Below are 15,061 nucleotides of genomic sequence, written 5' to 3'. Positions count from 1 at the left end.
GCGCTCAGACCCGCTTTTTGGGGGTGGGCGTTCTTAGGGGCTACTGTTGCCTAAGGGAGCCTGCTTACCAAGGGTAGGAGTGTTCCCTCCAGCCAAGAAGTTTTTCCTTCTGCTGCAGACATGCAGGATCTGAATGGGAACAACCAGTCAGTGACCAGGCAGAAGATGCAGCAACTAGAACAGATGCTGACTGCGCTGGACCAGATGCGGCGGGTACGCCCTGGGGCCGCCCCCGCCGCAGGCCACCTCCCTGGGGTGTCTGCATCTCCGGGCAGAACCGGCCTTGTTCCTAAGTTCCTCCCCTGGAATTTGACCGCAGCCTGTGGTTAGAGACGTTCTGAGGAAGTGTTTTCTGACTTTGTTTTGGTTTCCAACCAGAGCATTGTGAGTGAGCTGGCGGGGCTTTTGTCAGCCATGGAGTACGTGCAGAAAACTCTCACGGATGAGGAGCTGGCTGACTGGAAGAGGCGGCAACAGATCGCTTGCATTGGAGGCCCTCCCAACATCTGCCTAGATCGGCTAGAAAACTGGTAAGGGCTGAAAGAGAAGTTTTGCCTCTCTTTCTAGAAAGCTGGGCTGAATTATGGCCATAACTGCCGGTCCCAAGCGTTGGGGCCTATATCTCAAAGGTGGGGGCTGTTCTAAGGCAGATACAGCTCTAAGAGTTAACACTTTCACTTTATTTGGATGTTAAAAAAAACAAAGATATATTTATATTAGTATATTTTAAGTCTGTTTTATAACTTGACGTTTTTGGCTTAACTGTATTTAACAGACTAAATTAATAATCTAAAATGACACATGCTCTTTATAAAGGGAAAAAAGTTCAAATCCAGAGAATTAATAAAGAGAAGAAAAGTCTTCTCAAACAGAATTACCCAGAAGCACCTACAGCTAAGATTGTGGTGACCAGCACTCGAGACAGCTACTGTGGTAGATACGCATATAGAGATAGAAATCCAGACATTTTCACGTGAGTGGGATTGCTCTTTATACGCCCTTCCGTGACCCGCTCTCTTACCATTCGGCCAGCATGGCCCCGTGAGCACCCTTGATGTGCGAGGCCCGGGAAGGAACGGCTGCACCAGCTGAAAGGCAGTAGGAGAAAGTTGACGTCATGGAAAACCCAGATTCGCAGAGCATGGAACTGGAAATGCAGGGCAACTCTGTGTGAGAATGCCTTGCTAACCCTGAGTTTTGTTAACTTACTGAAGGCAGTTTTAAATGTTTTCTGATCAGAGAACCAAAAAGCTTAAGTTCTAGGAATGGGGGGATGAATGGAAGTGCCAGAGAGGAGCCAGGGAGCTCAGAAGTCCTGTCAGCTGTCCCGCCCCCCCCCCAGTGCCCCCCCCCCCCCCCCGCATCTTCTGTCTCCTCCGTCTGAGGTCGTTTAGTCTTCATTGAGCTAGTGGTAGGCCATCGAGGAGAGACACTAGTATTTCCTATTCTTGGGGACAGGCTTAACCAGCCTTTGTCTCCCTGTCCTCTTTTCTTGTGTGCATTCTGTCACCCTTTTGAAACATAAAGTCATATCCTTTGATCCATCGAAAGTTGATGTTGAAGGGCTCGGGGATCATGCAGTTCAAGACCTTCTCTCATGCAAGGGGACATCAAGCCCCACAATGGTGAAGGGACTTGGCCCAGGGTTGCACAGGTAGTGAATAGCAGAGCTAACTCAGACCCATCTTCTTGGGTTGTCTTACCTCCCGTCTCCCTGGTCCTCACATTTTGGTACAAGGATAAGTTAGGTTCTCCACGTGTGGGTTCTATGGCTTGTCACTTTCCAACGGTAACTCCTGAGCACCTCCTATGGAAACTCTTAAATATGGTAGCAGAGGTTTTGACACTTCTTCTTTTGTGCCCAGCTACCTCTTTGAAATGTAAAATTTTAGGAAGGGACTATTTTAAAAAGGCAAAGGAATTTATAAATTCCCCCTTTTTTATTGAATGCAGAGTAAATTCCCCCTTTTCTTATTTAGTTGAATTGTATGCCTACAGATGGTAAATGTTAGGTTATGCATATTTTACGACAATAAGAAAAGCCCCCCTTTCTTATTTAGAGGACTGCAGCGTGGTGCTTACGGCTGGGGTATTCCCTTCTTCCCCACCTCACGTACCCGTGTACCCTCCCTTCGGTAACTGGTAACTTCCTTATTTAATGGCAGGATAACCTCATTAGCAGAATCTCAACTTCAGACCCGCCAACAAATTAAGAAACTGGAGGAGCTGCAGCAGAAAGTGTCCTACAAAGGGGACCCTATCGTGCAGCACCGGCCCATGCTGGAGGAGAGGATCGTGGAGCTCTTCAGGAACTTAATGAAAAGGTAACTTAGAATCCTTGTCCCTCCCCCCATCACTGTCGCCCGCCCCCAATCGCATCCTTAACCCAGAGACGGGCTCCCTTCAGCCGCACAGGATGAAGGCTGGCCCCCCACTGCGCAGTGAGTGAACTGCTGTCCGCTCTCCCTTTCAGTGCCTTTGTGGTTGAGCGGCAGCCCTGCATGCCCATGCACCCCGACCGGCCTCTGGTCATCAAGACCGGCGTCCAGTTTACGACCAAAGTCAGGTGGGCCATGGACTTCCACTTTTGGTAGCTGGTTTATGGAGGGACGTTCTTCGGACGAAAGCACAGTCGGAGGCCAGGGCTGTTCTTCGCAGGCATCTCAGGCAGCACCGAGGCGGGTGTGGAATTCGCTGGCGTAATATGAACTCGATTTTTGTTTCCTCCGCCAAAAGCTAAGGAAGAGTCATCTTTTTGAGGTTACCAGGCCATGTCGTATAACGTCAGTCCTGGAGTCTGGGAACACAGTGTTTCCTTCTGCCCCTCGAAGGGGGCAGAATAATGCCAGTCGTTTTCTGGACTTGGAGCCTGCTTCTCCCCGGGTATTTTCAGGGAGGGAGTAAGGCTTAGTGGTGTAGAGCTAAGGGGCACCGCAGGGCAAGTGGGTGGTGGGCCTGCGGTGGCGCGTTACTTTCACACTCGAGTCAGACAGGTGTGCTGGGGTTTGCCCTCCTGCGGTGGAACTTCCCACTCAGAAACTCGGTGTGGTGTTAGGTTTCAGGTTTAATGGAAAGAAAAGCAGCTGCAGAGCACGTATGACTGTAATGGCTTTTATTATCCTTTGCTGAATCTCTCACAACTTTGTCCAAGTTCTTACTTCTTAGGCTTTTTTTTTTTCAGTACCTTTGGCCTAAAGGGAGGATGCTTCACTTAACATCAAAGACAGTACTGGCAGAAAGAGGAATTCGGGGTTGTCATTATTCACCTCTTAAAAATGAAGAGTTATAAATTTTATGTTTCTTTAGCTAGACGTTGTTAGGGGAACCTTATGATGTTTTGTTTTGTTTCTAAACTAGATTGTTTTTTTTCTTTGCTCAGAAATTTTTCTTCTCTTTTTGGTAATAGATTGCTGGTCAAATTCCCTGAGTTAAATTATCAGCTTAAAATCAAAGTGTGCATTGACAAGTAAGTACCCTTTACCTTAGCCCTTTTTCCTTTTTTTTCAAGTGACAAATGAGAGCTTTGACAATCATCATATGAACTTCAGAGACTTTCTCTCCCTTTAGAGATCTCTGTTTCTTTGAACAAAAGTTCTCATCAGACTTACAGTGCGCTGTCATTTACGCGCCTGAATAGAACCAGAGTTAGTGGTGCCGATGTGAGCTGTGATTGTTGTGGTGACTTTGAGTCCTTCCTTTTCTTTCATTTTTTATTTATAAATGTAATTTATACATATTATATAAAACTGAATATGAGGAAAATGGATGTTTTAAATTGTTCTACACTTCACCATGATAGAATAATTTTCAGAATTTGACAATACCTTTCAAATATTAAAATACACATAGCTCTTTTTTATTTAAAGATTTTATTTATTTTTAGATAGAGGGGAATTGGAGGGAGAGAAACATCAATGTGTGGTTGTCTCTTGTGCGCCCCCGCTTGGGGACCAGTTCTGCAACCCAGGCATGTGCCCTGACTGGGAATCAAACCAGTGACCTTTTGGTTCAAAGGCCAGCACTCAATCCACTGAGCTACACCAGCCAGGGCAAAATACATATAGCTTTTCAAAAAATATTTATTTATTTTTTTTAGAAAGAGGGGAAGGGAGGGAGAAAGAAAGGGAGAGTAACATTGGAGATACATCGATAAATATACCCCCACATGGGGCCCTGGCCTGTAAGCCTGGCTTGTATTCTGACTGGGAATTGAACCAGAACCTTTTGGTTCACAGGCCGACACTCAACCCATTGAGCCACACCAGCCAGGGCTAGTATATAGCTATTAAAGAGATTAGAAAACAGAAAATGGCCCTGGCAGGGTAGCCCAGGTGGTTAGAGCATTGTCCTGATATACCAAGATTGCAGGTTCAATTCCTGGTCAGGGCAAATGCAAGAATCAACCAATGATAGCATAAATAAGTAGAACAACAAATTGATTTTTTTCTCTCTTTTCCTCTGTCCCTAAAATTAATAGAAAAATAAAAGAGAAATATATTCATTGTACTTTTATTTTCACATAATTATTTATTTGGAAATTATACTAGAATAAACTGGAAAGTAATTACTAATGAAATAAGGGACTTGAGGAAGGTGGTAGGTTTCATAAATAAATAAATAAATAAGCAAAAATCAATAGCTTCAACCATATGTTAGTATTAACCTATCTTATGTTAGAAATATAATAGGAAAATGATCTCACAATAAGCAAAAAAAGTAAAAATGTATTGTGATCAGCTTAACAGAAACGTGTAAAGTCTGTTTGAGGAAGACATTTCAGTGAGGAAGGGAGAGTGTAAAAATGGAGACAAATAAGCAATTAATGATACCTCACAACTTGATATTGTGGAATTAGAGAAGTTAGTTTTACTGTCCATGAGAATAAATTCCAGGTGTATTTATGTGTTTAAAGAAAAGTATCTTAAAAGTAGGCAGGTGTATAAGTAATGGTGGCGAAATGGCCACATGGTAAAACCACTCTGGGAAACAGTCTGGCAGTTTCCTAAACCGTAAACGTGCACCTCCCTGCGTCCCAAACTTTCCGCTCCGAGGTGTTAACACAGAGAAATGAAAGCGCACGGGCACATGTGGGGGCTGTGAACAAATGTCCATTTGTAGGTCGATGTCTGTGCACAGGCGAACGAATAAACCGGTCTGTGGTGTATCCGCAGAACGGAGTGTTGCTCACACACAGAAGGGAACGGACTGTTGGGACACGTGAATAAATCTCAGAAAAATTATGCTGAGTGGAAGCATCTGGAAGAAATACAAAGTACATAGGATATATTTCCATTTATGCAAAATTCTAGACATGCAAATGAATCTGTAGTGGCTGAAAGCAGATCAGCCGTTGCCGAGGAAGGGGGTGGGGTGGGGTGGGGTGGGGGGGTGGGAAGTAGAGCGCAGACAGGTGCGGGGAAACCGAAAATGGCAGGTGTGCTCCTTATCTCGGTGGGGCTGATGTTTCGACAGGTGTACATCGTATATATGCATCTATCAAACCGTATCAAATTGGGCATTTTAAATGGCACAGTTTATTGTTCATCAATTACACATCGAAGCTATAATACAAAAGGAATGTTTTTTTAAAAAAAGAAAGGTAGGTTAGACATAGGGAGACTATGATGATGAAGACTCTGAAGTTCTAAAATGGGATATATGGAAATATATCTTCTGAGTGGTTTAAAAACTGATCAGTATTTATTTGTAAACACACTTGGAATACACTGTTTAATAAATAGTAACTATTTTTAATCCTAAAAAAGTAAGAGAATATGTAGCAATGGAGACTTTCAAAACAGTATAAAATAATAAAAAGAAGGAAAAGACCAAGAAATGTGACTATTTAAAAAGACTACATATTAAAAACACAGAGTTAAAGAGCAATGGACACACAGGGAATAATAGTATATCAACCGGGACCATCTGGGTGGCAGGTAACAGTGAACCCTCACAGCAGATCCAGGGGAAGGTACACAGTAAGGAAGTCTGCCCCCCAGCGTAACCGGAAATGCAGAGTTAGGCCGGCTTCCTGACAGTGAGATTAGTGACTCACTGACAGCATCAAGGACCCAGAACCTCCTGTCTCTTCTCTGTCATCATAGTGTCTCCTGCTTTCCAAGGTCCCCTTCTGGGTTGCAACACGATTGCTTGTGACAAAGGCCACACGCTTCCTTGCTCATGTTCAGCTGAAGCTCAGGAATGTGTTAGTTAATCCGGCCTGGGGTACAGTTCCTTCTGAGTCTAACTGAGACTGTGTAGGTCACGTCCTCACCCCCCTGGACCTCTGCACTGTGGGCATGCAGTGCTCTGATGGACATGATGAGCAGCGTCCAAGTTCAGTTAGGAAGAGGGCAGCAGGTGTCGGGTAGGCGACCAGCTGTGTCTACTGCGTGAGCATGCACAGGGTTGTTATATTTCACACGTATGATGTAATTGAGTAGCGTATCGAAATTCCCAGCAGCACAGCCATTTTCTATCAGAGTAAATTACTGGGGTTGAAAGTAGATTTTTCTGAAGAAACCCAGGGACTGTCTTATTAACACGGGTTTGTGTTCTCAACAGGGACTCGGGGGATGTAGCCGCTCTCAGAGGGTGAGTTCAGCCTAGAGGCTTCCTTCCGTTCTGTTCGGTCTAACTTCGTCCTCCGGCCCCCCAGTCACTTACGTGGTGGGTTTTTCTCCTGTGATTCAGATCCCGGAAATTTAACATTCTGGGCACAAACACGAAAGTCATGAACATGGAGGAATCCAACAACGGCAGCCTCTCTGCAGAATTCAAACACTTGGTATGCTGGGGAAACCTGCACCCCCATCTCTGTGGGCCCCTGGCAGAGGGAAAGGGGAGGGGCGAGAGCCTCACGTGACAGGGATGCCCTTTGCTTTCCTTACAGACCCTGAGAGAGCAAAGATGTGGCAACGGGGGCCGAGCCAACTGTGACGTGAGTTTTACTGGGGGCGGAGGCCAGCCTGGAGGGTTCTCTCCGAGGGGGAGAGAAAAAGGGCCTAGAATTACAGCCGCCACCCAGCAGTTTCAGCTGCAGTCATTCAGAAAAGTCACCGTGGACCAAAACGACACGATCAGAAGTCCCATCTGCCCTGGGTTCTCAGGCTTGGAGATCAATTTCCTCGATCGCCCCAGGAGTCAGATCTTGGAGCAGTAGGAGTGGAAAGTACCCCTGCGTGCTACCCACACCCATTTAGTGACACGGGGGCCTGCTGCTGGCCGGGGCTTTCCAAATTCCTCTTCCAGTGCCTGCCAGCTGGCACCACTTGGCTCCATTTTTTTATGACATTTTTCTCACTGAGGTGGGATAGAAGGATGTAACGAATCCGAGCTAAAACAGTTTTAAAAAGAAAAAGAGCAAAACCTATCTGTTGTTTATCCCCCTTATTTTTTCTCTGCCTCCCACTGATTCAGATTATTGGATTCTCCGTGTCAAGAATAAACTTTAAGAAAAATAGGCAAATGTAACCAAAAACTAGTTTTTAATCTTTTAAGAAAAATTGTGACACCCTGCTCTTTTTCTGGTATTTGTCTCTGAGCCATTTTTTTTCTCTCTTCTCTAAAATGTAGCCGGTCTTAAAAAACAACAAATTAGATTTATAATGCTTGACAGTAAAGAGTGAAGTAGTTTATGTTCAGTGATATGTTAAAATGTATATGGCATTGTTTGTTTGGAAAAAAGCAAGATGCAAAATAATCCAAGTAGTATATTAGTATATTCCTTTAAAAATATACTACACTGCTTTTTGTATATTCGTGTGTGCATTAAAAAATTCTAGAGGCATGGACAAGAACTAGAGGGGTGGAAATGGGAGCGAGGTGGGGAGGTCTGGGTGGGTGGGCTGGGATGGGAGTAAAAGACAGAAAACTGTAATTGAACAACAATTAAAAATTTAAAAAAAAATTCTAGAGGATGCTCTGGCTAGTGTGGCTCAAAGGATTGAGCACTGGCCTGCGAACCAAAGGGTCGCTGGTTGATTCCCAGTCAGGGCACATGCCTGGGTTGTGGGCCAGGTCCCCAGTAGGGGGCGCTCGAGAGGCAGCCACACATTAACCTTTCTCTTCTCCTTTCTCCCTCCCTTCCCCCTGTGTAAAAATAAATAAATAAAATCTTTTAAAAAAATTCTGCAGATCTATACACCAGGCAGCGCTTATGAATTTGTGCTGCTGTTAGTATTGGAGGCTACTCTATACTGTCTCTGTATTATTTGCATTTTAAACTGAACACATATTACCTTTAAAATCAGAAAAAGAATATTTTAAAAATGAATTGAAATTTCCACTTTTCGAAATTCATTGGTAACTCTTGTTTGAAACAAGGCTGCCGCTGACAGTGGGAGTACAGATCGTTAGGGCTGCAGCGGAGAACCATGTGTCCTTAGAAAACGGACACACCGTATACGTCAGCAGGGCCACTCCTGGAAGTTAGCAATAGGGAAAGCGTTGCACGTGTGTCCCAGGAGACATGTGCAGAATGTCACAGTGGCATGATGACAAGCCCTAAACACGTCACATGAATACTCGCCTACGCCAGGACGGGTCAGCGATCTCTGGTGTAGCCACGTGATAGGACACCACACAGCAGTGGAAATGAGTAGGATCCCTGACACACACCCACACAGATGCGAAAAGGGAGTCACCAAAGAATGCATGGCGTGTGATTCCGTGTGTATAAGGGTCACAGCATCTAAAATAAACTATGTATACTGTTTAGAGATATAGTTATGGTGAAGCCATAATTATAAAGCTAGGAAATGATAAACCCAAAAAGATAAAGTAGCAGTTACACCTGAATGAGGAGGGCAGGGAACAGATTAAGGAAAGACCCAGAGGATCTCAGTGGTAATGGTCTCTTCCTTAAACTAGGTGGCAGGTGCACAGCGTCCATCATTTTGTTTCTCTCTGCACCTCGCCCATCTTACAAGTGACCGGTCGGCTCTGTAATATTATAAAACCCAGTGAGAGATCAGGGTGAGAGCTGTCACACTGGCGAGTCCTGGTGTTGACGGGCGCATATGGGGGCCCGGGCCCTGGCGGTTTGCTTGTGGCCACCCAGTGGGTTACCCTCGTTCGTGCAGCGTGGCTGTGGTATGTTACTCTGCTCCCCAACGCTGTCAGTCCTGAATGCCGTTCTCCGTGCCGTAGGCCTCCCTGATTGTGACTGAGGAGCTGCACCTGATCACCTTTGAGACTGAGGTATATCACCAAGGCCTCAAGATAGACCTAGAGGTGAGTCCTGAGGCAGAATGGGGATGTCGCCATATGCGAGGGTCAGGACAAGACCTTCTGGGTGGGGTTTTACTGCAGAAGGGGGATGATGACTCTGTGTAAGGCACTGTGTTTGTTTTTTGCTTGTTTTTCTAAAAAAAACCCTTTAATACCCCATTCGAAAGTGCAGTTCTGCCTGAGTGCTTAGAAGACACATGTATACTCAGCTGTAAGCAAACTTGATACGAAGGTCTGTATTTAGAAATTGATGGTAGCTAATTTCTAAAGTTTGGGCAAAATATAGTTAAATAGCTAGTGTTTTTAGCACACAGAAAATTGTGGCCTTTGCATTTTCCTCTCCCGATGTTCTTGATCTTTAAATTAAAGATACGCCTGAAACAGCAGGGACCCTAGTCTTTGATTTCTGGAGCCTCTCCGCTCACCGGGCAGACACGGCTCCTGTTCGGGGAGGACCCGTGGCCCGTGAGTCCAGCTCTGAGCCAGTCAGGCTTTACCCACCCCCGGCTGCAAGCAGACCACAGCCCGAGTCCTTGGCCCGTGCTCAGCACCCTCCCGCCTCTGGTGGCAGTGGTGGTGGCTCACAGCACGGCCTTTGGCTCCAAACCCCAGAGACACCGGTGGAGAGATTCTTGGAGCCGAGAGGGCCATCTTTCTCACCCACTCATCTCCCGCCCACCCCACAGACCCACTCCCTGCCCGTGGTGGTGATTTCCAACATCTGCCAGATGCCAAATGCCTGGGCGTCCATCCTGTGGTACAACATGCTGACCAACAACCCCAAGGTCAGCGCCGTGTCCTCTGGGGGGAAACCTGCCTTCTCCCCCCCCAGCTCCTTGCTGCCCGGAGGCTGTTGTGTGGCCTTGAGCAGGCCCCGCCAGCGCTGCCCTCTCATCTAAGTGAGCAAATGTGTCGTTTTCGCCAGAATGTGAACTTTTTCACGAAGCCCCCCATCGGAACCTGGGATCAGGTGGCCGAGGTGCTGAGCTGGCAGTTCTCTTCCACCACGAAGCGAGGGCTGAGCATCGAGCAGTTGACCACGCTGGCAGAGAAACTCCTAGGTCAGCACTTCACCTCCTTTCCCTCCTACACTCCTCAGAAAAGGGGCCCGTCTGTGGGGCCCTTCATTTAAGAAAGGTGACTGAGCAAGGCTCCTGGTCGGGGCCAAGGGTGCAGGCCCCGCAGGGGGAGCTGGGTGTGGAGGAAGTTGGCCTCCTGGTGATCATTCTTACCAGCTGGGTGGCAGATGTCTTTTCCCTTGGTGGCGTCTCCGTCACCCTCCCTGGGCCCTACTTTGTCTAATCTCAGGATGATACACGAAGCGCGTGCTAGAGGGTAGAGCTACAGGCCTCGCGTCCCTGTCCTTTTCTTCAATAAACTGGTTTGTTTTTCATTTTTTTTCCTGGAAAAAATTTTAGTAGAATATTTTATGTGCTCCCTGGACTGTGAGTAGCTTTGTCCTGTGCTGTCACCAAATGTGACCCTTTAATACCAGCTATCGCCTTATTAGTGTGTGGGTGCGTGTGCTCGCTTGTGTAAGCACACGTGTGCATGTGGGCACCTGGTGGCCACCTTCAAATACAGGAAAACCGGTGGTTTCATGGCCCATTGAGACAAATGTATGTGAGTATTGTTCTGTTTCAAGAAATAAGATCTTCATTCAAAGCCGGAAATTACACTGCTTTATTCTTTTTTCCTTCAGGACCTGGTGTGAACTATTCAGGGTGTCAGATCACGTGGGCTAAGTTTTGCAAAGTAAGCAATCTTGTCAGCTCCTTGCCATCACATCTTGGGAGCAGGTGTGGGAGGTGGTGCTTACCTGTAGGGTTGTCACGGAGGGCACTGGGCACAAAGGTCCCAGACTCGTAGTCTAGCGGCCAGTAGGCCCCACCTGGGGACAGCCAGGCCCGAGGGTGTTGGTGGCACTGAGCCCCGAGGAAGGAAGAGGCTAGGGCGGTGGTGGACTTGACTTTCCATTGTTCTTTTCCCCAGGAAAACATGGCTGGCAAAGGCTTCTCCTTCTGGGTCTGGCTGGACAATATCATCGATCTGGTGAAAAAGTACATTCTGGCCCTTTGGAACGAAGGGTAGGTTGACACTCTGGTGTCTGGCAGCTTGCAGAGGTGTGATGAGTCACCTGCCCTCTTGGCAGGCCTGGGGCTGGGACCCCTTCCATCCAAACCTACTTGCTGTTTCTCTTCGGCTCCAGGTACATAATGGGCTTTATCAGCAAGGAACGGGAGAGGGCCATCTTGAGCACCAAGCCCCCAGGCACCTTCCTGCTAAGATTCAGTGAAAGCAGCAAGGAAGGAGGCGTCACCTTCACTTGGGTAGAGAAGGACATCAGTGGTAAGCTTGGCTGCTCCCCCCACTCCTTTGCTGTTGCTAGTTCCAAGCACCCACTGCCCTCTAGTGGGCAGAGGTGGCCTTGCACCTCCTGCCTGAGGCTTGCAAAATTTAGGGGTGACTTCTTTTCTCAAAATTCTCCCTGCGGAAGGATTAGTTTTCCAATTTTGTTTTGCTCGCTCCAGGGGCTAATATTTGCCTAAAAATTTGCAATTTAAGTTTTAGTCTTCATCTCCTTTCTTACCTATCCTGTTCCTGTATGTTATGCAAGTTGTTGTTTAAGTGTATTACCTGTGGCCCAGCCGGGTAGCCTCTCCAGAAGCCTGGCGAACATGTTCGCAGTGCCAGGAGGCTGGGCAGGATGCCCGGGGTGCCCGGCCGCAGGGTGGCATCATTCCCCCTCCCGTACCCCACCCCCCGCAGGGAAGACCCAGATCCAGTCGGTGGAGCCGTACACCAAGCAGCAGCTGAACAACATGTCGTTCGCGGAAATCATCATGGGCTACAAGATCATGGATGCCACCAACATCCTGGTGTCGCCCCTGGTCTACCTCTACCCTGACATTCCTAAGGAAGAGGCGTTCGGAAAGTACTGTCGGCCAGAGAGCCAGGAGCACCCCGAGGCCGACACAGGTAGTTGTTGATTTTCCACGTCAGGCCCTTCTGGGGAGAAGGGGGAGGCTGTAGGGTCCTTGGAGAACGGACAGGTGAGTGCCTGCAGACCCAGTGACCAGAATTCCTCTTTATGGGAAGGCACTTTGCAGAGGAGAGGACTCAGAGTCACCAGTCTGTACCCCCCCAGGCAGCATCTCCACCCCCCAGACACACCCGAGACGCTGCAAAGAGAAAGCAAGGGTAGAATTCTTCAGTAATAGGTGCCCAGGCAGCAGAGCGCGCCTCACCTAGCAGGTGCTGGGAGGCTTGTGACCCAGACCTCAGTCTGGCGCACTTCCTTTTCCCCGTCACTGGGCGCCGTCAGCAGCCTTGAGTGGGACGGAGAAAGGCGCCCTGGAGGAAATGAGTGTTCGCAGCAGCAGCTCCGAGAGCGGAGTCAGGAGGGCGGTGATTGAAGGGCTGGATGGTAACCAGTGGGAGGGCTGTGCAATGCGGTATGCAGACTGTGCAGCTGTTGAACAGGAGATATTTTTAATGCGTCCGTGTAAGTTGTATGCGAGTAGCTGAGTATTGAACCTGTAACCTGAAGGAGCACTGCCTTCAGCGTGGAGGGGCGGAGCCCTTCTGGCCTGGTCCCACCTGTGTTCCTGCTTTCGACTCTCCGGGTTCCCTGATGAGGAATCTGTGATTTGCCATTTTTGTTTGTATTTAACTTTTCTTAATCACGCAGCCAACAGTGGTTTAACGTGACCCCGTGAGGTTACCTTCCCTGCCCCGGCTGGTGTGGAAAAGACGGTGTTTGTGCCGAGAGCTCGCACACGAACTCCCCAGCTTCGCTCCTGCTTTCTCGTAGGGATTCCCTCTGGAGAACTTCTCGGGGTGGGAAGAGGAGGAAGTGGAAGAGGGAATTTGAGCTAGTCGACAGTTGGCTTTCCTTTCCCCTTGTTCTGGTTTTGAGTTTTGTTCACATTCTAGAAGAGTTTAGCTCTCACTTCCTGTCTGCCACTTATCTCTCTTTCCATGCTGTGCTTCGGTTGGGAGGTGTGTTTATCAGCCCTCGTCACGCTGCTCTTTGTTCCTCCTGCAGAGGACACTCAGGTCCATGTGCTGGTCCTCCAACTAATTAAGTTTTCAGGGTCCAAGTCCCCAGTCCGAGGCTGTGTCCTCTGCAACCATCTGCCCCTCCTGTGTGCCAGGCAGGCACCAGCCTTTCCTGCCTGGAAACATCGGTGTTTCCTGAGGGGCAAAATGCCTGTCATGAAACAGGAACGAGTGATTTGAGGGCTTCGCCTGCCCCTGGGGAGGCGGGTGTGGGCTGAGTGCAGAGAGGGGCTCAGCACGGTGAGCCCGGAGCCTGGGGGTGGGGTAGGCGGGGCACGCAGGGGTGGCAGCGTGTGCCTGGAGCCCTGTATTAACACGGGGGTCCCCAGGCAGGTGGGCCTGTGACTGTTTCCTTTCTCCCCCCGTCACAAAGTGTTACTGTCTCCCTCTGAGGGAGGTAGGTGGTTTTCCAGGACTCTTCCTTCCTCCTTGCTCCTCCGTAAGCCCACAAAGTCCCTCCTTGTGGTTTGGGGAGAGAGACCCCTCTTAGAAACGACAGATCCCTACCGTACACACTGGACAGAGCACGCGCGTAACCTTGAATGGAGCCATAAATCAGCTTAGTCCCAGCCCTCCCGGGCTTGAGCTGCCCCTTCCCAGGCTGAAGCTGCTTTCTCGGCTGCCTCGGTCACAGGGTTAGACCCTCTCTGTCTGGGGCTCAGCTACCCAGAGGCCTGGGCCAGATGGGGCTCCGGGACACCAGCACCCGCCTCCGTGGCCTGTGTGGGGCTGCACTGCCCGAATCTACTTCACAGCCAAAAATCGAACTTAGGGGCAGGGACCTGAGGGCCCCTTGGCTGTGTGTTTTCTCAGACGGTCGTCATCCGTCCCGATCCCTCAGTTTCTACAGAAGCCTCTCGCTTTGTAAATGTGCCTCTCTCCACCCACCTCACTGCACCCCGTGCCCCAAGTTTTGTGCCAGTATCTCCAAGCTTCCCTGGCCTCTCGGTGTAAGCACGGAGCACTGAAAATGCATTTCTTCCAATTTTCACACGTCTCATTACAGGACAAGGGTTATAAATGACGGAAATGGGCGCCCCCTCTCTTCCCGGTCCCATCTATTGTGTACATGAGGGGCGAAGCGTCCAGCCCCAGGTTCTGGGCTCCTGTCTTCCAGTCCAGAGTCCACAAACATCCCCCTGTGACAGAGGCTGCTTTCTGTGTGACATGGTTACCCAGCGGGAGAGTTGCTGACACCCTTGCCTAAAAACATAGTAGAGGCAGATTAGTGCCAGTGGGAATGGAAGGTGTGACCCTTGGCTGTGGAACCACGCGCATTAGAGGCTTCGTGTCCCCTGAGAGGCCTGGTGGCGCTGGTACCCGAACAGGGTGCCCAGGCCACAGAGCTCTGCCCCTGCGTGCGGAGAAGCATCTGAGCCAGACGGCCGGGCCAGCAACTGCCCCCAGACACACCCCCGCAGTCAGGTGTCGGCACGGTCCGGGCACAGGTCGGTGAGGGTGTGCTGTGCAGTCCTGCGGCTAAGGAAAGCTCTACCGAGAGAATTGAGCTTCCTTCCAAGCTGCACGTGCCTCACACATCGAACAGTGCACAGTGAGGAGGGGCAGCCTCGGAGCGGTCCCTGCTCGCAGACAGAGTGAGTTTCCAGGCAGCCTGGCGAGGCAGCCGGCTTCCTCCCGCCGGGCACCAGAATGGGGTCCCGACGAGTAAGCCCCTGTTTTCCTCCTCCCAGGTGCCGCCCCCTACCTGAAGACCAAGTTTATCTGCGTGACACCGTAAGTGGCTTCCTTTCCCAATTTCACCTTCATT

At 49.1% G+C, this 15,061-nt stretch overlaps 1 protein-coding gene across 4 annotated transcripts in view; it reads left to right on the top strand.

Moving 5' to 3' along the window:
* STAT3 (signal transducer and activator of transcription 3) overlaps positions 1–15,061 on the top strand; it is a 55,863-nt gene that overhangs the window by 37,792 nt on the left and 3,010 nt on the right. For 2 of the 4 annotated variants that reach the window (XM_037149195.2, XM_037149182.2), the window contains exons 7-22: positions 119–213; positions 379–530; positions 2,166–2,324; positions 2,474–2,566; positions 3,407–3,466; positions 6,565–6,594; positions 6,694–6,787; positions 6,893–6,940; positions 9,151–9,234; positions 9,918–10,016; positions 10,157–10,292; positions 10,934–10,986; positions 11,224–11,318; positions 11,441–11,580; positions 12,001–12,210; positions 14,985–15,027. In XM_037149195.2, the coding sequence (XP_037005090.1) occupies positions 119–213; positions 379–530; positions 2,166–2,324; positions 2,474–2,566; positions 3,407–3,466; positions 6,565–6,594; positions 6,694–6,787; positions 6,893–6,940; positions 9,151–9,234; positions 9,918–10,016; positions 10,157–10,292; positions 10,934–10,986; positions 11,224–11,318; positions 11,441–11,580; positions 12,001–12,210; positions 14,985–15,027 (1,591 nt within the window). Of the gene's footprint in view, positions 1–118; positions 214–378; positions 531–2,165; positions 2,325–2,473; positions 2,567–3,406; positions 3,467–6,564; positions 6,595–6,693; positions 6,788–6,892; positions 6,941–9,150; positions 9,235–9,917; positions 10,017–10,156; positions 10,293–10,933; positions 10,987–11,223; positions 11,319–11,440; positions 11,581–12,000; positions 12,214–14,984; positions 15,028–15,061 lie in introns of all 4 variants that reach the window. The other 2 variants (XM_037149188.2, XM_037149177.2) reach the window with 1 other exon arrangement.

The sequence above is a fragment of the Artibeus jamaicensis genome, unplaced genomic scaffold (genome assembly GCF_021234435.1).
Source record: "Artibeus jamaicensis isolate MK-2021 breed Jamaican fruit bat unplaced genomic scaffold, CSHL_Jam_final contig_2259, whole genome shotgun sequence".
Taxonomy (NCBI): Eukaryota; Metazoa; Chordata; class Mammalia; order Chiroptera; family Phyllostomidae; genus Artibeus; species Artibeus jamaicensis.
The sequence above is the reverse complement of the archived record's forward strand: the minus strand, read 5'-3'. Positions and strand labels throughout refer to the sequence as shown.